Below are 21,880 nucleotides of genomic sequence, written 5' to 3'. Positions count from 1 at the left end.
ACCAGCCTCTGTCCACTACGTATCCTCTGTGCAGCTCTCCCGCTCTCTAGCAGACCTTTCATGACTTGTGGGGAAGAGAGAAGCCAAGAGAAAAGCCCAAGAGCTATCGTGTCCCCTGTAGAGGCTGGACACACCCATGGCTGTTACTCAGCACTGTGCTCTTAACTAACTGAGCTGGCCAGGCCTACAACCTCCCACGTAACACCCTTCGTTAACATAAACTTGTCCAAACCCTGCTGCCAACCTCCTAACTGGCACCAAGCCCCCTTCTACCTTCCCCTGTAAGGAGTGATGCACCTGGATTGGCTCCCAGTCCAGCAATGCCTTCACTTTAGAATTCTCAGCAATGAGTTGAAATCCGTCCAAAGCCTCAGTCCTCCAGATCCCATGACAGGATTCCCAGAGATCTGCTCTTTTTTTCCATGTGTGCATTCCTGTACCTCCCTCATTGTGAGTGGTTGCCCCATTGGAGATGGTGCCTTTAGCTGCCTGGAACCTCAGCTCTGGAATTCCTTCCACCCCTCCACACCGTTGCTTCAAGACACTGTTTAATACCTAAACTTTCTTTGACAGGATCTTGGTGACTTCTTATAAAATCTCAATGACACTGAGCACCAAATTTTATTTGATGACCCTCCTACGAAGCACCTTGGACATTGAAGGCATCAGATAAATAGCAACAGATCCATTGCATCCTTTGCTGAAATTGTTGTTTCCTGTTGATTGCATCTAGGCTTTAAGGAAGAGACGTCAGGCTGATTACTGGGGACCCTGGGGAGAGTGGGGAGAGTGCAGCCGGACGTGTGGGATTGGAGTGACATTCCGAGATCGTCACTGTTATTCTTATCGGTGAGTTATCTCTTATTTATTGGTTGCAATTCACATGCAAACAAGGGAAAAATAAAACTGTTCTTAGACAAGCAGAGCTCAAATGGCATTGCTCAAGCAGGAAAAAAAACAACATCCAATCACTTCCAGTGGACTGTTCAATGCTAAATGCACTGAGAATGGACTACTCACTGTGATCGATCTCCAGGTTATAGTCCAACAGGTTTATTTGGAATTATAAACTTTTGGAGCGCTGCTCCTTCATCAGGTTGCTTGTGGACAACAAAGAGAAAGGGGGGAGGGTAGGGATTCAAATCAAAATGACACTGGAAACCCTGTATATCTATTCAGATTCCGAAAAATACCAAAGAACTAATATGAGGAATGATAAGGAAAAATTAATTAACCAAGCTAACTGAAACAAGTTATCTACGTGTATTACAATGGCAATTGTGAAATTTTGCTGTGCAGGCTATTGCAGTTTCTACATTGTGACTGTGACTATGTCTTCATCTGTGAGGTAGTTTGCGACATATGTATATACTAGTCAATCTTCACATCTATTCAATGTCATTGGTATTAGACATTGGAGTGCCGCACTGTCAGAGGGTCAGTGCTGAGGGTGTGCTGCACTGTCAGAGGGTTACTACTAATGGATTACTGAACTGTCGAAAGATCAGTGCTGAGGGAGTGCCGCATTGTCGTAGAAAATAGGTACAGAAGTAGGCCATTCAGCCCTTTGAGCCTGCATCACCATTCAATATGAGCATGGCTGATCATGCCATTTTAATATCCCACTCCCACTTTATCTCCATACCCACTGATCCTTTTAGCTGCAAGGGTCATGCCCAGCTCCTTCTTGAATATTTCTAATGAACTAGCTCCAACAATGTTCTGTGGTCAAGAATTCCACAGGCTCACAACTCGCGTGAATGAAGGAATTCTTCCTCATCTCAGTCCTGAATGTGGAGTGGGGACTGGGGTGAACAAAGATCAAGATCACCAGGTTACGATCAGCTACCTGACAAAGGAGCGCGGCTCTGAAAGCTTGTACTTCCAAATAAAGCTGTTGGACCATAACCTGGTGTTGTGTGATTTTTTAACTCAGTCCTGAATGGCATTTGTATTTGCCAAGTATTTGCCCACTCAGCCAACCTAAGACCCCCTGCAGCCCCTTACCATCTCCCCACAGCACACTCTGCCACTCAGCTTAGTGTCATCCGCAAATTTGGAGATATTTCATTCAATTCCTTCTCCCGAACCATGAGTATATATTGTAAACAGCTGGGATCCCAGCACTGAATCCTGTGGCACCCCACTCATCACAACCTGCCACTCTGAAAATGAACCATTCATTCCAAGTCTCTGCTTCCTGTCTTCCAAACAGTTCTCTATCCACATCGACACATTACCTCTGTTACCAAGAGTTTTGTTTTTGCTTACTAATCCCTTGTGTGGAACCTTGTCAAAAGCCTTTTGAAGTCTCGATATGCAACATCTACTGATTCACCATTGTCTACTCTGGTCGCACCTTCTGATTCACCGTTGTCTACTCTGGTCGCACCTTCAAAAAAATTCCAGAAGATTTGTCAAGCATGATTTCCCTTTCGTGAATCCATGCTGACTTGGACCGATTCTGTCACCGCTTTCCAAATGCTCAGTTATTATATCCTTGATAGATGACTCCAGCATTTTCTCTACCACCAATGTCGAGCTAACCAGCTTATAATTCTTGGTTTTCTCTCTTCATCCTTTTTTTAAAAAAGTGGGGTTACATTACCTACCCTCCAGTCCTTTAGAACCCTCCTCTATTTCCAGGCCATGTCCTAGGAAGCACAGCATCAGGCCCTGGGGACTTATCAGGTGTTAATCCCATCAATTTCACCAATACCATTTCCTGACTAAGGGAAATATGCGTGGAAAGCTCTTTGCACAGAGAGTACTGGAATGTGTTGCCAGCAGAGGTGGTAGAGGTGGGCACGATAGTGTCTTTAAGATGTATCTAGACAGATACATGAATGGGTAGGGAGCCAAGGGATACGGATACTTAGAAAATAGGCCACAGGTTTAGATAGAGGATCTGGATTGTGTAGAATGAAGGAGGGCTGAAGGGCCTGTTCCTGTGCTGTAATTTGCTTTGTTGTTTGTTCTAACTGTAAGGAACCTACATTTGTCTTCACCAGTCTTTTCTGCTGTCAGTTCTGCTATAACGTATTAGGTCTGATCTCGTGTATTTCCATGTGAAAAGAAAATCGCATAATAGCAGCACCATTTAAACTAACAGGGCCAGAATCATATAATAACAAAGACATGCTTTAAAACTTTGAGTTTAAAAACATTGTCCCCAAATCCTGTTATAGTGAATTTGAGTTAACGAAACATACGTTATAGCAGAACAACCTGTATCTATAGAAGCTTTTGCAGTCAGTTCTTACAAGCTCACTTTCATATTCTATCTTCCTGTTCTGAATTAAACCTTTTGTTCTCCTCGGCTGAATCTTAAATTTTTCTTAATGTGCATGAAGTTTGCACAAAGTTCCTGTGTCTGCTTGGGTTTGCTCCGGTTTCCTCCCACAATCCAAAGATGTGCAGGTCAGGGTGAATTGGCCGTGATAAGTTATCCATAGTGTTAGGTGCGGTAGTCAGAAGTAAATATAGGGTAGGGGAATGGGTCTGGGTGGGTTACTCTTCAGAGGGTCGGTGTGGACTTTGTTGGGCCGAAGGACGTGTTTCCATACTGTAGGGAATCTAATCTAATCAATCTTTAAAAGTGTCACAGTGTTCGGACTCTCCCAGTGACCTCCATACTGTTGTCTGTGTTTCCTACAGCACTGATATATGTTTCAGGTGAGTGCTTTATCAGGTAGAAAGTGCTCTGAGGTACAATGAGGCTGCAAAATTCACTTAGTAAGACAGTATCTTCTTTCTTCTTAACTCTACCTGTCCTTTCATGGAAGGATGACATGCAAAATGGAAAATGGAGCAAGTGAGGAGGTTCAGATGAATACATCCTGGCCTCCTCCAGCTGCAGACTTGTCCCTGTTCTACATCCTATACTTTCAACTTGAAATATCTTGTTTACCATGTGAAAATAAACAAATGTCTCAACTTCAAGGACAGGAAAAAGAACTTCAGATGTTGAAATTGCAGTCAAGCCCCTTCATTTTAATTGTGTCGTTAACTCAAGTATTGCTTATATAAACAGCTATTTCCTGTACTCTCTTCCATGCTGCTGTGTTCCACAATTAAGAGGCACCCAGTAGATACAAAAGAAAAGTTGCTTTTCAAAGCAAAAATTATTCAAACACAGCCTGCAGTCAGTGCATGCAGCGAACAGAATCTTCAATGGATTCAGTGTTCTCTCCGAAGTGATGTTCATGTCAGAACCTGCCAGTGTTCTTAACTTTCCCAAGGAAGGTCGACAGAGCAGTTTTAATTTGGTCTGTTTTCCTTTTGAAATGCTGCCTTTTTATGATCACTAATGTCAGCCCCTTTCTCGCCAGGCCTGATGTATTGACTACACTCATGGTGTTGGACATGCAGGACCCTAGAAGGGTCACTTCAGAGTGAGCTAAGAGTTGCTGATGCTCACTGGGTTCTGGGGCTCTTGTGGTGCAGTGGTAATGCCCCTACCTCTGAGCCAGGAGGCCTAGGTTCAAGTGCCATCTAGTGCAGAGGTGTGTCATAACGTCTCTGAACAGGTTGATTAGTTAGAAAATGGAAAAAGAATAGAGTTCTTAGAGGTAAGCAACCCAGCGATTGGAGTGCATTATTTCCCCAAGAAGTGAGCAATGACTGGCTGGTTTGTATGCATTAATAATCTCACTATTGTGTTATTCCACCTCACTGATATGCAGTTTACTATTCTCCCTCCCCTCTGGCTAGAAACCAGGCAGTAATAATTCCCAATGTGGTACCCAGTGACTGTAGCTCATTGCTTGCTTCTCTGTGCTTCCACTTTGGAATCAAGACTCCCAGAACCCAGGTCGTGCACCCACCATGTCACCCCAATACCTCAAGGTCCACGTCAGTAATTCGGGTTATCCATTTCTCTCTGTCCCAGATTCTGGGACAATTGACAGGAACGGTGTGGGGCCCCTATGGACAGCCATTGCGTGACTGAATGCTGGGCTGAGTTTCAAATATGGTTACCATAAGAGGCAATCTGGCAGATCCCTAATGTCTAGTACGTCCACCTATGGTGAGTGGGAGAATGTGAAGAATGTAGGGCGTAGATACTGAGGCAAGTTTGGAAGGACAACGTGAGAAAACTCTCTAGTGCTCAGCGAGAAACACACAGCAGAAAACTTGCCAAAATTCATCGACAATTCTTGGTAAAATCCAGTTCTGCATCAAATTCCCAAAGGCACTCAAACCACTTGCTTCTGTCGTAATACTTAACAGATCACTTAGTAAATCATCAGGGAACTGCAGCAATTTGTGAATGTCTCCACACTGTCTTGAATTTAATGTGAGCTCTGTCCCTCCTACTCAGTAACACTCACTTTTATCAACTGTTCAAACTGCTTCATCAGTGGCTCATGAGAATTGCTGTCCTGATAAGACGGAAGGGCTACAGGTTTCCGCTCGTATAACTTGCACGGGATTTCATCCTCCTGCAGAGCTTGGTTGAATTTTCAGATCTTTTGCAAACTGGCATCAATGTTAAATGCACCTGTACCCAGGGGGGTAGTACTGAACCCCTCCCCAAGCCGGGTTCAGAAGTGAAATGGGTATTTCTTTGGGCTGGGGGTTTTTCTATCAAGGGATCCACTATCTTCTCACCTCCAAGATTGGGCGGGCAGTACCCATGGTGGACCTTCCTGTACCTCCCAACTGCCGATTCTCAGAGTTACAGAATTGTTACTGATCAGAGGAGGCCATTTGGCCCCTCGTGTGCACCCATTGAAGCCTAGAAGGACTGATATGTGGGAACCCCACCATCAGCAAGATCCTCTCCAAGCCACTCACCATCTTGACCTGGAAGTACATTGCTGTTCCTTTACTGTTCACTGGGTCAAAATCCTGGAATTCCCTCCCTAACAGCATTGTGGGTCTACCTACAGCACATGGACTATAGTGGTTCAAGAAGACAGCTCACCACTCCTTTCTCAAGGGGCAACTCGTAAGGGGAATACGTGCTGACTCAGTCAGGGACACTCACGGCTGAAGGAAAAGAAGATTCTGTCCAACTTCGGGTTCTCCAGCGCCTTCTGTGTTTTTTCAGATTTCCAGCATTTAGCATATATTTTGAAATTTTCACTTGGTTGGCACTTTTAAATTACTAATCCTTATAAGTTCCCAAACTTCTAGATTCAAGGGCTGGAAGGATAGGATCTGGCTTTAAACAGCAAAACAGCAGCATTCAGGGTATGGTTCTAGATGGTTTGTCGTATTTAGGACCTGGTGAGCTGTCTGATAATCCTAATGACAACACCACTCTATCCTTCCTGAAGAAATGTGAAGCAGGAGTTGGCTGTTAGACATGTTCACACAGTCCGGTTCGTCATGTCTAGCCAAACCATTAAGCGCTGAGCTATGAGTAATTGCTGCTTTCGTGAATTTATGTCTCAGTCAAGGTTGTGAGAACATGTTCAATAAAGGCAGAATTGGACGAAAGAATTAGAAAACATTACATAGTGTTACAAAGTATTTCGTACGAAAGCGGAAACATTCTGCCTTCCAGCTCCCTGATGGTGACACGAACCTCCTCCCAAACTCGTTCATCCTTCTGTTCCTCAGATTGGTGGGGCTTCTATTCATGTCCATCTCTGCCATTGACCCCCTCACAATACTCCTTGTCTTTCTTTACTTCATTTGTGGGATGTGGGTGTCGCTGGCTGGGCCCAGCGTTTATAGCCCATCCCAGGTTGCAGTTGAGGAGGTGGTGATGAGCTGCCTTCTTCAATACCTGCAGTCCGCGTGGTGTAGGTTGATGCCCCCCACCCAATGCCCTTAGGGAGGGAATTCCAGGATTTTGAGCCAACAATACTTAAGGAACGGCAATATATTTCTAACTTAGGAACGGTGAGTGGCTTGGAGGGAAACGTGCAGGTGCTGGTGTTCCCGTGTATCTGCTGCCCTTATCCTTCCAGATGGAAGTGTTTGTGGGTTTGGAAGGTGCTGTCCGAGGATCTCTGCTGAATTTCTGCCGTGCATCTTTAAATAGTACACACTGCTGCTACTGATGTTTGTGGATGTGCTGCCAGGCCTGGGGCAGCACGGTGGCTCAGTGGTTAGCACTGCAGCCTCACAGCACCAGGGTCCCAGGTTTGATTCCGGCCTCAGGCGGCTGTGTGGAGTTTCCACATTCTCCCCTGTGTGTGCGTGGATTTTCTCCCACAGTCCTGAGCTGTGCAGGTCAGGGTGAATTGGCCAGGCTAAATTGCCCATAGTGTTAGGTGCATTAGTCAGAGGGAAATGGGTTACTCCTTGGAGGGTCGGTGTGGACTGGTTGGGCCGAAGGGCCTGTTTCCACACTGTAGGGAATCTAATCTCAAATAAAAACTAAGGCTGTAATGAGGTCAGGAGCCGAGTAACCCAGAACCTTGGATAGACTGAGACGATTTTCCTTGGAGCATCAGAGGCTGTGGGGTGACCTCATAGAGGTTTATAAAATCATGAGGGGCATGGATAAGATTAATAGCCAAGATCTGTTTTCCCATGGCAGGAAAGTCCGAATCGAGAGGATATTAGTTTTAGGTGAGAGGGGAAAAATTTAAAAGGGACCCAAGGGGCAGAGGGTGGTACGTGTATGGAACAAGCTGCCAGAGGAAGTAGTGACAGTGGGTACGGTTACATTTAAAAGCCATTTGGATAAGTACATGGCTAGGAAAGATTTAGAGGGATATGGGCCAAATGCAGGCAAATGGGGCTAGTTCAGTTTGGAAAACCTGGTCAGATCAGTTGGACGGAAGGTTCTGTTTCCATGCTGTATTACTCTGTGACTCTCTGGATTTCGGTTCCATGTCAAACCTTGTCTGTTCTTGACACTGACTTTTCCTGATCTAGGAGGGACGGAGGAAGCAGTTGCGTCGGCCCTTTCCGAAGTTACCGTTCTTGCAACATTCAGGTACTGTGTGACTCTCCCTAGTGTGGACGGGGCCCGTGGGGTGTGGGTGGGCTTCCTGGTAACATTGGGAGGGCTAACAGTCCAGGCCTAGACCCAGTTAGTCTGGAGATTGAGTTGGTTCTAAGAGTCAGTAAGGGATGCTGCCATTAGATATTGCAACGTCTCCCTAATGGAGACAGAATGGGAAAAGTGTCCAGTCCGTCTGTTTCTCAATTTTGAGGCCAGTTGCATGTGGTGGCCTGTGGGATAAGATCACTGGATTAGTCATCCCTGACCATGGTTCATGTTCAGGAACCAGGGATTCAAATCCGACCATGTGAAATTCGGGTTTGGGATAAAATTCTGGAATAGAGGGCTGCTCTAGAGTAAAAACCCTGCCTGGTTCAATAATGCCCTATTTGAGAGTTGGGGATGTTGGGAATCTGCTGTCCTTCCCTGGTCTCACCTACACGTGACTCCAGACCCACAACAATATTAAGGTCCTCTGAAATGGCTCAGATGAGGGCTATTAGGGATGCGAAGGAATACAAGGCAGCAAGATCCTCATCTATGTACTCGAATTACATGTGTGTAAGTCAGAAGTGACCGGATTGTGAGAGTGCTCCTGCAGCTCAACAAGGTAAACAGATAGAACATAGAACATTCCAGCATAGTACAGGCCCTTCAGCCCTTGATGTTGCACCGCCCTGTAGAACCAATCTGAAGCCCATCTAACCTATACTATTCCGTTCTATTCCATATGGGTATCCAATGACCATTTATATGCCCTTAAAGTTGGTGAGTCTACAACTGCTACAGGCAGTGCGTTCCACGTTCCTACTACTCTCTGAGTAAAGAAACTATCTCTAACATCTGTCCTATATCTGTCACCCCTCACTTTAAAGCGATGTCCCCTCGTGCTCGCCATCACCATCTGAGGAAAAAGGCTGTCATTGCCCACCCTATCTAACCCTCTGATTATCTTATATCTCAATTAAGTCGCCTCTCAACCTTCTCTCGAACAAAAACAGCCTCAAGTCCCTCAACCTTTCCTCGTAAGAACCCACCCCCCCCACCTCCCCACCCCTCTCATACCAGGCAACATCCTGGTAAATCTCCCCTGAACCCTTTCCAAAGCTTCCACATCCTTCCTATAATGAGGTGACCAGAACTATACTCAATACTCCAAGGGCAGCCGCACCAGAGGTTTGTACAGCTACAACATGACCTCATGGCTCCGAAACTCAATCCCTCTATTAATAAAAGCTAATAGACCATACACCTTCTTAACAACCCTATCAACCTGGGTGGCAGCTTTCAGAGATCTCTGTACATGGACACTGAGATCTCAGTGCTCGTCTACACTACCATATGTTGTCGTATCTTGAAGCTGCATTGCCATATTCCCCTGAACAAGGGAAAAAAAAAGAGTAGGGATTATTGGAATTTAAAAGGGGAATTTAAAAGTGTTCTGTTCACTGTCTGAAGCCATTGGACAGGGCTTTGGATTCAGGCATGGTCTGTAGTTTTGAAATTACTCCCTATGCTGATGGTGCCAGTTGGGTTGATTGTAAAATTCGAGTTAGCATAGAGGTAATGGGCCAAAGCACTGACATTACATCCCTCCCCTCTCCACGCTACCACGTTCCTGTTCTGTCATTCCTAAAATTCCACCAGCTTGACCAAGCCCAGGGGGGACCAGTTTAAGCTTTTTTCCTTTATTCTGGGCTGAGGCCAGTGTTAATTGCCCATTCTGAATAGTGCAGAGGGCATTAAGAGTGAGCCACATTACTGTGGGTCTGGAGTCTTGTGTCGGCCAAACTAGATAAAGATGGCTGTTTCCTTCCGCAAAGGACATTAGTGAACCAAACGGGTTTTTCCTGGCAATGAACAATGGATTCATGGTCATCGTGAGACTTCTAAGTCCAGACTGAGGACCCTAGATTGAATGGTCAATCAGAGGCCAGTGGCTAGTCCTTACTCAGAGGCACCATGTGGAACCCCCCCCCCCCCCCCCCCCCACTCCCCGGCACTCAGACTGAAGAGGGACCTGGGTCAGAGGCGAGCCAAGGAACATAGGGGTCATCAGGAAGGATACTCCTCCCTCACCTCTATCCAAGGCCCTAAAGGAGCCTTCCACATCCATCAAGGTTTTACCTGCACATCCACTTATATCATTTATTGCATCCGTTGCTCCCGATGCGGTCTCCTCTACATTGGGGAGACTGGGCACCTCCTAGCAGAGCGCTTTAGGGCACATCTCTGGGACACCCGCACCAATCAACCACACCGCCCCGTGGCCCAACATTTCAACTCCCCCTCCCACTCTGCCGAGGACATGGAAGTCCTGGGCCTCCTTCACCGCCACTCCCTTAAGAGTTGATCTCTCTTAACATCACTCCAATCTCCCATGACATCACTCCAATCTCCCATGACGTCAATCCAATCTCTCCTGACATCACTCCAATTTCTCCTGACATCACTCCAATTTCTCCTGACATCACTCCAATCTCCCCTGACATCACGCCAATCTCCCCTGACATCACGCCAATCTCCCCTGACATCACACCAATCTCCCCTGACATCACTCCAATCTCCCAGAAATCACTTCAATCTCCCCAACATCACTCCAATCTCTCCTGACATCACCCCAATCTCTCCTGACATCACTCCAATCTCTCCTGACATCACCCCAATCTCTCCTGACATCACCCCAATCTCTCCTGACATCACCCCAATCTCTCCTGACATCACTCCAATCTCTCCTGACATCACCCCAATCTCACATGACATCACTCCAATCTCCCCTGACATCACTCCAATCTCCCTGACGTTATGCCAATCTCCCATGACATCACTCCAATCTCCCCGGCATTACTCCAATCTCTCCTGACATCAATCCAGTCTCCCTGGCATCACTCAAATCTCCCATGACATCACTCCAATCTCCCTGACATCAATCCAGTCTCCCTGAAATCACTCCAATCTCCCCGACATCACTCCAACCTCCCTGATGTTACTCCAATCTCTCCTGACATCACTCCAATCTCCCATGACATCACTCCCATCTCCCGCTATCACTCCAACCTCCCATGACATCACTCCAACCTCCCATGACATCACTCCAACCTCCCATGACATCACTCCAACCTCCAATGACATCACTCCAATCTCCCATGACATCACTCCAATCTCCCTGACATCACCCCAATCTCCCTGACATCACTCCCACCTCCCTGACATCACTCCAATCTCCCATGACATCACTCCAAACTCCCAGTATCTACCTTTCTTCCTCATTCTTGGTGTTTGATGTTTCTTCCAGGATTGTCCAGAGGGTTTGAGAGATTTCCGGGAGGAGCAGTGTTCTGCCTTTGATGGAACAGATTTCCAGGGGAAACGATACAAATGGCTGCCATATTACGGAGGTACGTGGCTCTCGAGAAACAAGTCTACCAAAAGTAAATAGTAAAATATGCTCAAACACTGCCTGACTGACCTATACCTCTTAACCTGGCCACGTACTCTCTCCATCTTGAATCATTTTCACCCTGTTGTTCGTATGTTGTTGACAACCTGGGTAGCAACAGGGAGAAAGGGGATGGAAACCTTCGAGAAGCTGAAAGCACTGGCTGGGGGTGGGTTTGTATCAAAATCAGCACGGGGGTAAATAACCCGAATAGTTGTCAAAACCTCAGGAAATCTCGAGTGGTTCGTGACCTAATGGATTATCTGAAAGGGGCAGCTCAGGTGTAGAGCTGTGATTGGAGGGACAGTCTGGATTAGCTGAATAGCCCTGTTGGGCAGACGGATCTGTCTGGGAATGCAGTGATGATGGTGATGGTGATGGTGATGATGATTCCATCTTCCCACAGCTGCCAATAAGTGTGAGCTGAACTGCATCCCCCAGGGTGAAAACTTTTATTACCGACACAAGGAGGCGGTGAAGGACGGGACACTATGTGAACCAGGAAGTCGTAACATCTGTGTTGATGGTGTCTGCAAGGTAAGTTCACTCATCACTAGCCCGCAGCTTGAACCTACAAACTAGTGTTAACGCCCCTGTGGACAGGGAGTAAGTGGCTCAACCTTTGGGAACCACCATATACCTTGAATCATTCGGAGAGGTTGCACAAATCCTGTCCAGAGCAGTCATGGGAAGAGGCAACATCCCTCATTTGTTTCCTGCCTACACTCTTTCACCAACCATACCAAAGCCCCATCCCCACCTGGGATCCAGCCATTCTTGGACACCTTGGACTACTATTTGTGAAGTAGCCCAGAAACACAACCACTCACTCCTTCCCTGGAGAAGTGAAAATCTCCATCAAAACTGCCTGTCTGGTCAGTGGGATTGAGGCATGTGTCAGGGGCTCTGGCTGTATAAGTGGATAGTTAGCTGATCCAGCGATTTAAAAACAGGATCTTGCTGATCCATATTTGACACCCGAGGCTGCACTGTCACAGCCAATAGGGGAAGGTGGTGGCACATCGACATACCCTGGCTGCTTCATTATTCTGCCTTTACTTTACACCCATTTTGGAGCATTTTGGTCAAATTCACTGCTCAAATCATTGTTCCTGCAGTCACACTGAACGGTGAGTGTCTGTGTGTGCCAACGCTGTCAGCTTTTGCCCATTGCTAAATTCAATTTGATGGCATTCCACACGCAACTCCATCCAACTCCATCTGCGCGCTCGCTTGGATAGCAACATTTAGCAGCAATGAGGGAAGAGGAACAGTCCCAACCAAGAAACAAAGTTACCTGTACAGTGAAGAACTGGGCAGTGTGAATTACAATAAGGCAGGAAGTCTTAAGGTAGGGTTTGAGGGACTGAACGAATGCTCAATTCAGGCTACGCTCAGTTCCAAATTCCCACTGATTCATGTAGGATCTGCAGCTTGTTCTCACTCAGCGAGTGCCCCAGGATGATGTATCCTCCTGTAATAGGCACGGACCTTGATAACTCTGATACACCTTCTCTGTTAAATGGCCCTGGCTATCAGTGCCCACTTGCTGACCCACACTCTTGTAATCTGAGATACCGTTAACACAAATGAAATGGTGCAACCGTACCAGCTCTGGATTGGCAACTTCATTTGGCTCCGAGCAATCTGGTTACTTTCCTTTTCCTGTGACTTCCTTTCATAGACGGTCGGTTGTGACAATATGCTGGAATCATCACAAGTTGAAGACAAATGCCTACAATGTGGGGGAGATGGCAGCAGCTGCTACACAGTCAGGGGGACGTTTACTGCTGCCGACTTGCCTATAGGTACAGAACGAAACGTTCCCATTGTTACTTCCATGGTCAGCTTTCACTGTGGATCTGAATGTTGGAAGTTTGATCCATCATCAAACATCTTGTCCTTGTTTACAGGTTACAACCAGATCCACGTCATTCCCATTGGGGCTACAAGTATTCATATCCAAGAAGCAGTGCCCACAAGGAACTTCCTTGGTAAATACCTTGCTGTCTTCCTTCGTTTGTGTTTTAAAATGTCCAGTTCCCCCTTGGTCTGTCTCTGGGTGAGTGGGGATTACTGGGACCAGTTCCCCCTTGGTCTGTCTCTGGGTGAGTGGGGATTACTGGGACCAGTTCCCCCTTGGTCTGTCTCTGGGTGAGTGGGGATTACTGGGACCAGTTCCACCTTGGTCTGTCTCTGGGTGAGTGGGGATTACTGGGACCAGTTCCCCCTTGGTCTGTCTCTGGGTGAGTGGGGATTACTGGGACCAGATCCCATCCTTGGTCTGTCTCTGGGTGAGTGAGGATTACTGGGACCAGTTCCCCTTTGGTCTCTCTCTGGGTGAGTGGGGATTACTGGGACCAGTTCCCCCTTGGTCTCTCTCTGGGTGAGTGAGGATTACTGGGACCAGTTCCCCCTTGGTCAGTCTCTGGGTGAGTGGGGATTACTGGGACCAGTTCCTCCTTGGCCTGTCTCTGGGTGAGTGGGGATTACTGGGGCCAGTTCTCCATTGGTCAGTCTCTGGGTGAGTGGGGATTACTGGGACCAGTTCCCCCTTGGTCTGTCTCTGGGTCAGTGGGGATTACTGGGACCAGTTCCCCCTTGGTCTGTCTCTGGGTCAGTGGGGATTACTGGGACCAGTTCCCCCTTGGTCAGTCTCTGGGTGAGTGGGGATTACTGGGACCAGTTCCCCCTCGGTCTGTCTCTGGCTGAGTGGGGATTACTGGGACCAGTTCCCCCTTGGTCAGTCTCTGGGTGAGTGGGGATTACGGGGACCAGATCCCATCCTTGGTCTGTCTCTGGGTGAGTGGGGATTACTGGGACCAGATCCCATCTTGATCTGTCTCTGGGTGAGTGGGGATTACTGGGATCAGTTCCCCCTCGGTCTGTCTCTGGGTGAGTGGGGATTACTGGGACCAGTTCCCCCTCGGTCTGTCTCTGGGTGAGTGGGGATTACTGGGATCAGTTCCCCCTTGGTCTGTCTCTGGGTGAGTGGGGATTACTGGGGCCAGTTCCCCCTTGGTCTGTCTCTGGGTGAGTGGGGATTACTGGGGCCAGTTCCCCCTTGGTCTGTCTCTGGGTGAGTGGGGATTACTGGGATCAGTTCCCCCTCGGTCTGTCTCTGGGTGAGTGGGGATTACTGGGACCAGTTGCCCCTTGGTCTGTCTCTGGGTGAGTGGGGATTACTGGGACCAGTTGCCCCTTTGTCTCTGGGTGAGTGGGGATTACTGGGACCAGTTCCCCCTTGGTCTGTCTCTGGGTGAGTGGGGATTACTGGGATCAGTTCCCCCTTGGTCTGTCTCTGGGTGAGTGGGGATTACTGGGACCAGTTGCCCCTTTGTCTGTCTCTGGGTGAGTGGGGATTACTGGGACCAGTTCCCCCTTGGTCTGTCTCTGGGTGAGTGGGGATTACTGGGATCAGTTCCCCCTCGGTCTGTCTCTGGGTGAGTGGGGATTACTGGGACCAGTTCCCCCTTGATCTGTCCCTGGGTGAGTGGGGATTACTGGGACCAGTTCCCCCTTGGTCTGTCTCTGGGTAAGTGGGGATTACTGGGACCAGATCCCATCCTTGGTCTGTCTCTGGGTGAGTGGGGATTACTGGGACCTTTGTCTGTCTCTCTCTTACTCTCACTCTCATGCGCTCTCTCTCTCTCTCTCTGGGTGAGTGATGTTTTGTCAAGTTGCACCTGACCAGTTGAACGTAGCTCCGTGTTGTGAAGTGAGTCCCTGTGCTTGTTAAACATCTCTCTCAGTTTATAACAGCTGTCTGGAATAAAGCAGCTGGAATGGAGCAGCTCTGGGGGTTTCCTGCTCTGCATTGGCACCATATCCTAGTATCCATTGCTGTTTCTGCAGAGATTGGGTTCTCAATATCACCTGATTAATTGCTGCCCAGACAGAGCATTACACACATTCTGTCATCATCTGATCGTAACCCTGTTTTCCTGTTTGTTACTCAGTGATCAAATGACAGTATGCAGGAATAGAGCCAGTGTGTGTGTACTTTATCAATGTTGTATCAGAAGCAGGCACACTGGGGTGTTCTGCAGCTGTACTGGCTTCCTCATACACTGCAGTGGTTCAAGAAAGCAGCTCACTCCCAAGACAATTACTCATGGGCAATAAGTGAGTGAATTAATAAAAGCAGTATTGTCTCTTTGAGAAACAGCCTCCCTGTTCCTGGACACTGAGCAAATCTTAGAGACATAGAAAATAGGAGCAGAAATAAGCCATTCAGCCCTTCCAACCTGCTACTCCAGTACTCTGTTCCTGCTCTCTCTACATACCCTTTGATTCCTTCAGCCCCAAGAACTAGATCTAACTCTTTGGCCTTGACTGTTTTGGCCTTGACTGTTTTGGCCTTGACTGTTTTCTGTGATAGTGAATGCCACAGGCTCACCACTCTCTGAGTGGAGACATTTCTCCTCATCTCAGTCCCAAATGGCCTACTCCATATCCATAATTAAGGATTGGAATATTAAAAGGGTTTAAAACCATAATCCTCTCTCTCCTTAACTCTCTGTAACAGAACCTCAAACCAAGTCACTAACCTCTCCTTTGACCATGTCAAAGTCCCACTACGAACAATATATATCTACTCATTATAAACGATTATTAGATTAGATTTCCCAGGCCCTTTGGCCCAACCAGACCACACTGACCCTCTGAAGAGTAACCCACGCAGATCCACCTCCCTCTGACTAATGCACCTAACCCTATGGGCAATTTACCTCATCTGCACACCTTTGGACTGTGGGAGGAAACCCACGCAGACACGGGGAGAATGTGCAAACTCCTCACAGTCAGTCACCCCAAGGCTGGAATCGATCCTGGGACCCTGGTACTGTGAGGCAGCAGTGCTAACCACTGAGCCACCGTGCCACCCAAGTTCTCGCTCTCCCAAGGCTACTCACTCAGTTTGTGTCTATACTCCCAATAGCCCAACCCAGCCCTTCCCAGCTCAGCATTCCCCTTGTCCAGCCCTTCCCAGCTCAGCATTCCCCATGTCCAGCCCTTCCTGGCTCAGCCTTGTACTGCCCAGCCCTGTCCAGCTCAGCCTTGCTAGTCCCCGCCCTGCTCTCCCCATTAGCATGTTGGCTCTTCAGCTGGAGCTGGCACCAGTACTGTTCCTATTGAAGGGATAAGGACAGTGGTGGGGGGAGGAAGGGGGGAACCTGAAGGTGTATGGGGAAATGTGGAACAGTTTCAGAGGGAATAGAGCGGGGGAGGAAGGATGGGCTGTTGGGATAAGCGGGGGCATGAAGGCCCTGTGTTGGTGTTGGTGGTGGGGGTGGGAATGTTGGCTGGTGGAGGGTGTACCTTGGTGAACCCCACTGCTCATAGTATCCACTGTGGCTGTGTGTGCTGCCATTGCGTGTTGCCCTTGAGCAAGTGAATTGGAGCTGGGGAAGCAGCTAGAGCAGTGCCAAGGATGAGCTCACTCAGCGTCACTTCAGTGTGGGAGAAAGCATGGGAATCCCTGTCTGCTGGCCACTGGGACGTGAGAGGGGCAAGACCCGATAAGCTTCTGTTGGCAACGTTGGATTTCCGATCACTTCACACACCCCTACCTAAACTCTGAATGTGTCCAGTGCGATTGTGGTGGGGTCAGATTTTAGTTAAAGGCAGTTTGCTTCAGGTTATCGGTGATTGTAAGTTGAAGCTCGGCACCTTGGTAACGTGGAACTTACCAGCAGTGATGGTCCAACAGGCCAGTGCTGGGAGTTAAACGTCAGCTCCTGGTGTAGGGTCCAACTCCTGTCAGAGACATATTATGTGTTTGTGGGGGTGTGGGTAGGGTTATGACGTACTGATGTGGAGTGGAGGGGGTTGGTGGTGGTTACTCAGTCAGTGAGGTCTCTTCACCAAATGAGTTCACACACACACACACACACACTGTGAGCTGGATGGTGGATATTCAGCGAAGACGGTTTCCTATTATCCACATCCGAAATCCCTCTCTCACTCCTGTTCCCAATTGAGACCCTTTTCCGTGCGGACCCTGCTGCTCTTGGTCACTATGGCCACCTTCTGGAGTGAGACCAGGTAAAGCAGGTGGACCCCATGCACCAGGGCCTGGGATCAGGACCCAGGTCTGGGAGCAGGAGCTGCCTGTGGGGGACCAGGATCACCCAGCTCAGAGGCAGCTCACAGCTCCTTGGGAGTTGTGCAGCCCGCAGGAGGAACCCCGTTCCCGTGTCCCATGATATTTTCTGGGGAATGCTAAGGTGCAGTGTTGAACTGGGCTTTGTATATTCTCCCAGGACACTGGGATGAACTGTGTCAGATCCTGGAGTGGGAGACCATGCTGTGCGAGTGGCTGGAAAAGTGACAGCTGATGTCTCTGACTCACTCCTTCCAGGAAGTGGCAGGAGATCTGTGTGTGATCTCTCAGCCACGTAGCCCCACAAATACATCAGGGCAATGACTGATACCGTCTGTACGAGGTCACTCCAGGTCACCAGCTACAAGGACTTCCAGAAGGCGTTCGACAAGGCCCCTCACAAAAGGTTTTGTCATAAGGTATTTTGGCAAGGATAGAGAGTTGGCTAATGGGCAGGAAACAGCTAATGGGGATAAGGGATTCTTTTTCAGGTTGGCGATCTGTAACCAGTGGGCTTTCCCAGAGGTCAATGCTGGGACCACAACTGTTCCCAATATGTATTAATGACTTGGAGGAAGGAAATGAATGCAGTGTAGCCATATTTGCAGCCAACACAAAGATAGGTGGAAAAGCAGGTTGTGAGAGGGATACAAACAGTTTACACTGGTTGGTTAGGCAAATGGGTAAAAATGAGCAAATGGGGCATGATGTGGGAAAATGTGAAGTTGTCCGTTTGGAAGGGTGTACAAAAGAACAGAGTAATATTTAATAGTAGTAGGGCGGCACGGTGGCACAGTGGTTAGCACTGCTGCCTCACAGCATCAGGTCCCAGGTTCGATTCCAACCTTGGGTGACTGTCTGTGTGGAGTTTGCACATTCTCCCCGTGTCTGCGTGGGTTTCCTCTGGTTTCCTCCCACAGTCCAAAGATCTGTAGGTCAGGTGAATTGGCCATGCTGAATTGCCCGTAGTGTTAGGTGCTTCAGTCAGAGGGAAATGGGTCTGGGTGGGTTGCTCTTCGGAGGGTCAGTGTGGACTTGTTGGGCTGAAGGGCCTGTTTCCACACTGTAGGGAATCTAATCTAATCATTTATGTGGAGGAAAGCTGCAATGCAAGGGGACTTGGGGTGGTCTTGTGCATGAAATACAGAAAGCTAGCACACATAGGCAGCCGGGAATCGAGAAAGCTAATGGAATGAAAAAGCCTTTAGTTCAAGGGGTACAAGAGTAGGGAAGTCTTTCTGCAACTGTACAAGATACTGATGAGACCACATCTGGAGTACTGTGAGCAGTTTTATCTCCGAATTTAAGGAAAGGCATCATTTGATTGGAGGCAGTTCAGAGAAAGTTCACTCAGCGATTCCTGGTGTGGAGGTAATGTCTTATGAGCAAACGTTAAACAGGTTCCCAACTCTACTCATTGGAGTTCAGAAGAATGAAAGTCAGCTTCTTGAAACATATCAGATTCTTAAGACGCTGAGAGGATGTTTACCCCGATAAGAGAATCTGGGACCAGAGGGCCTCGTCTCAGAATAAAGAGGCACCAATTTAATCCTGAGGTTGGAGGAATTTCTTTTCTCTGAGGGTTTCGGGTCCTTGCCACAGAGAACTGTCGGGACAGAGTCCTTGAGTATATTTAAGGCTGAGGTAGATAGATTCTTGATCAGGTGGGGAATCAAGGGTTACAAGGAAAATGGAGGAAGGTGGGCATGAGGAAAGGTGGAGGGGACTTGAAGGGTCAAATGATCTACTCCTGTGGTCTTATAGTCACTCCATTAATGCCTACGTGAGCTGTGATCCTACTCCCTGGCAGCTGCCCTGACTCCTAATCCTGGAGCTTGGTGTGTTTGAGGGTCCTGATCATTACAAAGCTGGTTACTGGGGAGCAAGGGTTATCCACTGTGCCCAAGACTGATGATCGCATTGTACAGGCCCCTGTCTGATGTTGAGCAAGGATACAAGGCTGCTCACACATGGACCTGAGGCGTGGTGAGGGCTGCTGAGGATGTGACCCCTCTGCTCACACTGATCCAGGAGGGTGGGGTGGGTAACCCTTTAGTAAGCTGTGAACAGTGTGTCCTGCCAGACTGCTGTGCTGTATGCTTTGCACTCTATGCTCTGTGCCCTGTTCTCTGTGCTCTGCTCTGTGCCCCGTTCTCTGTGCTGTGCTGTATGCCTTGCACTCTATGCTCTGTGCCCTGTTCTCTGTGCTGTGCTCTGTTCCCTATTCTCTGTGATGTGCTGTGTGCCCTGCACTCTATGCTCTGTGCCCTGTTCTCTGTGCCCTGTTCTCTGTGCCCTGTTCTCTGTGATGTGCTCTGTGCCCTGCACTCTATGCTCTGTGCCCTGTTCTCTGTGCTGTGCCCTGTGCCCTGTTCTCTGTGCTGTGCACTGTGCCCTGCACTCTATGCTCTGTGCCCTGTTCTCTGTGCCCTGTTCTCTGTGCTGTGCTCTGTGCCCTGCACTCTATGCTCTGTGCCCTGTTCTCTGTGCTGTGCTCTGTGCCCTGTTCTCTGTGCTGTGCTCTGTGCCCTGTTCTCTGTGCTGTGTTCTATGCCCTGCACTCAATGCTCTGTGCCCTGTTCTCTGTGCCCTGCATTCGATGCACTTTGCCCTGCACTCTATGCTCTGTGCCCTGTTCTCTGTGCCCTGTTCTCTGTGCTGTGCTCTGTGCCCTGCACTCTATGCTCTGTGCCCTGTTCTCTGCCCTGCACTCTATGCACTTTTCCCTGCACTCTATGCTCTGTCCCCTGTTCTCTGTGCCCTGTTCTCTGTGCTGTGCTCTGTGCCCTGCATTCTATGCTCTGTCCCCTGTGCTCTGTGCCCTGTTCTCTGTGCCCTGCACTCTATGCACTTTTCCCTGCACTCTATGCTCTGTCCCCTGTTCTCTGTGCTGTGTTCTGTGCCCTGTTTGCTGTGCTGTGCTCTATGCTCTGTGCCCTGTTCTCTGTGATGTGCTCTGTGCCCTGCACACTATGCCCTGTGCCCTGTTCTCTGTGCTATGCTCTGTGCCCTGCACACTATGCTCTGTGCCCTGTTCTCTGTGCTGTGCTCTGTGCCCTATTCTCTGTGCTGTGCCCTGTGCCCTGTTCTCTGTGATGTGCTCTGTGCTCTGCACACTATGCTCTGTGCCCTGTTCTCTGTGATGTGCTCTGTGCTCTGCACACTATGCCCTGTGCCCTGTTCCCTGTGCTGTGCTCTATGCCCTGCACTCTATGCTCTGTGCCCTGTTCTCTGTGCCCTGCATTCTATGCACTTTGCCCTGCACTCTATGCTGTGTGCCCTGTTCTCTGTGCCCTGTGCTGTGCCCTGTGCTCTTCCCTGTGCCTTTTGCACTATTGGAAAGTGAACAAGGTGCTTGGGAGCAGTGGAGGGGGAGGAGGACTTTGAAAGCAGAGGATGCTCCCCTTAAGCTCAGTTGTGTCTGGTACTGCAAGGTTTCCAGCTCCTGACTGCCCCCTAGGTCCAGCCAATGGGACCTGCAGGCAGCTGCCAATGATGGACTGCTCCATAGCATGGCAATGATTACTAAATCTGCTTGGCTTTGTGGAAAGCCTCCATTGACTTTGTGTGTGTTCCCTTTTGGCTGTCAGTAAATAAAAATTCCTGTTTAATTCTGCATTTCTCTGATTGTATGTGTGTGTGTTGCTCCAGTAGATAATGATGGGATATGGATCTAGTGGGCATTGGGCACAAGGGAGCTGTGCCTTGGGAGCTAGCGAGAGGAATATGGTGAGACCTGCTGGTTAAACAATGACACAGCGAGTTTGGTCAGATAAGCGGGAAAACACATTGGGCTTGGCAGAGACAAAAGCAAGATTCAGCCCAACACCTTTCCATGTTTGAGGAGTGAGGTTACATTTGGGATCAGAGCTCAGGATTCCTCTTGTGCCTGTCTCTGCCAGGGTCCAGTTTACACTTGAACTTTTCAGATCGAGAGTCATTTCCAAACTGTGCCCATTTCTCATCTCATCCCAGTCAGCACGAGTTCACTGCTTTGCTTGTTGCCATCACCGGTTTTTAATGTGGTCTTCATTTGTGCTGACATTTTGCAGCAATCAAGAATGTGAGAGGCGAATACTACCTGAATGGTCATTGGACGATCGACTACAGCCGGGCCCTGTACATCGCCAACACGGTCATCCACTATGAGAGGGGAACAGAGGGGGACCTGGCCTCAGAGGTCATCCATGGCCGAGGACCCACATCAGAACCCTTGATACTGGAGGTTAGTGCAAACTCAAGTCATATCACACTTTCTGTGCGCGTGTGTGTGTGTGTGTGTCAGAGAGAGACAGATGTCACTCGGTGTGTGTGTGTCAGAGAGAGAGATGTCACTCGGGGTGTGGGTGTGTGTGTGTGTATGTGTGTGTGTGTGTGTGTGTCACAGCTGAAGAGAGATGTAATTCAGGGTGTGGGTGTGTGTGTGTGT

At 48.6% G+C, this 21,880-nt stretch overlaps 1 protein-coding gene across 4 annotated transcripts in view; it reads left to right on the top strand.

The window, feature by feature from the left end:
- Nucleotides 1-21,880, top strand: part of paplna (papilin a, proteoglycan-like sulfated glycoprotein) — a 130,726-nt gene that overhangs the window by 37,927 nt on the left and 70,919 nt on the right. For all 4 annotated transcript variants that reach the window (XM_072569472.1, XM_072569474.1, XM_072569473.1 and 1 more), the window contains exons 2-8: nt 734-849; nt 7,840-7,900; nt 11,205-11,307; nt 11,755-11,885; nt 13,033-13,156; nt 13,262-13,342; nt 21,504-21,676. In XM_072569472.1, coding sequence (XP_072425573.1) covers nt 734-849; nt 7,840-7,900; nt 11,205-11,307; nt 11,755-11,885; nt 13,033-13,156; nt 13,262-13,342; nt 21,504-21,676 — 789 coding nt within the window. The remainder of the gene's footprint in view (nt 1-733; nt 850-7,839; nt 7,901-11,204; nt 11,308-11,754; nt 11,886-13,032; nt 13,157-13,261; nt 13,343-21,503; nt 21,677-21,880) is intronic.

Source organism: Chiloscyllium punctatum, chromosome 4, assembly GCF_047496795.1.
Source record: "Chiloscyllium punctatum isolate Juve2018m chromosome 4, sChiPun1.3, whole genome shotgun sequence".
Lineage (NCBI taxonomy): Eukaryota > Metazoa > Chordata > Chondrichthyes > Orectolobiformes > Hemiscylliidae > Chiloscyllium > Chiloscyllium punctatum.
This window is presented reverse-complemented; position numbering and strand designations above follow the sequence as displayed.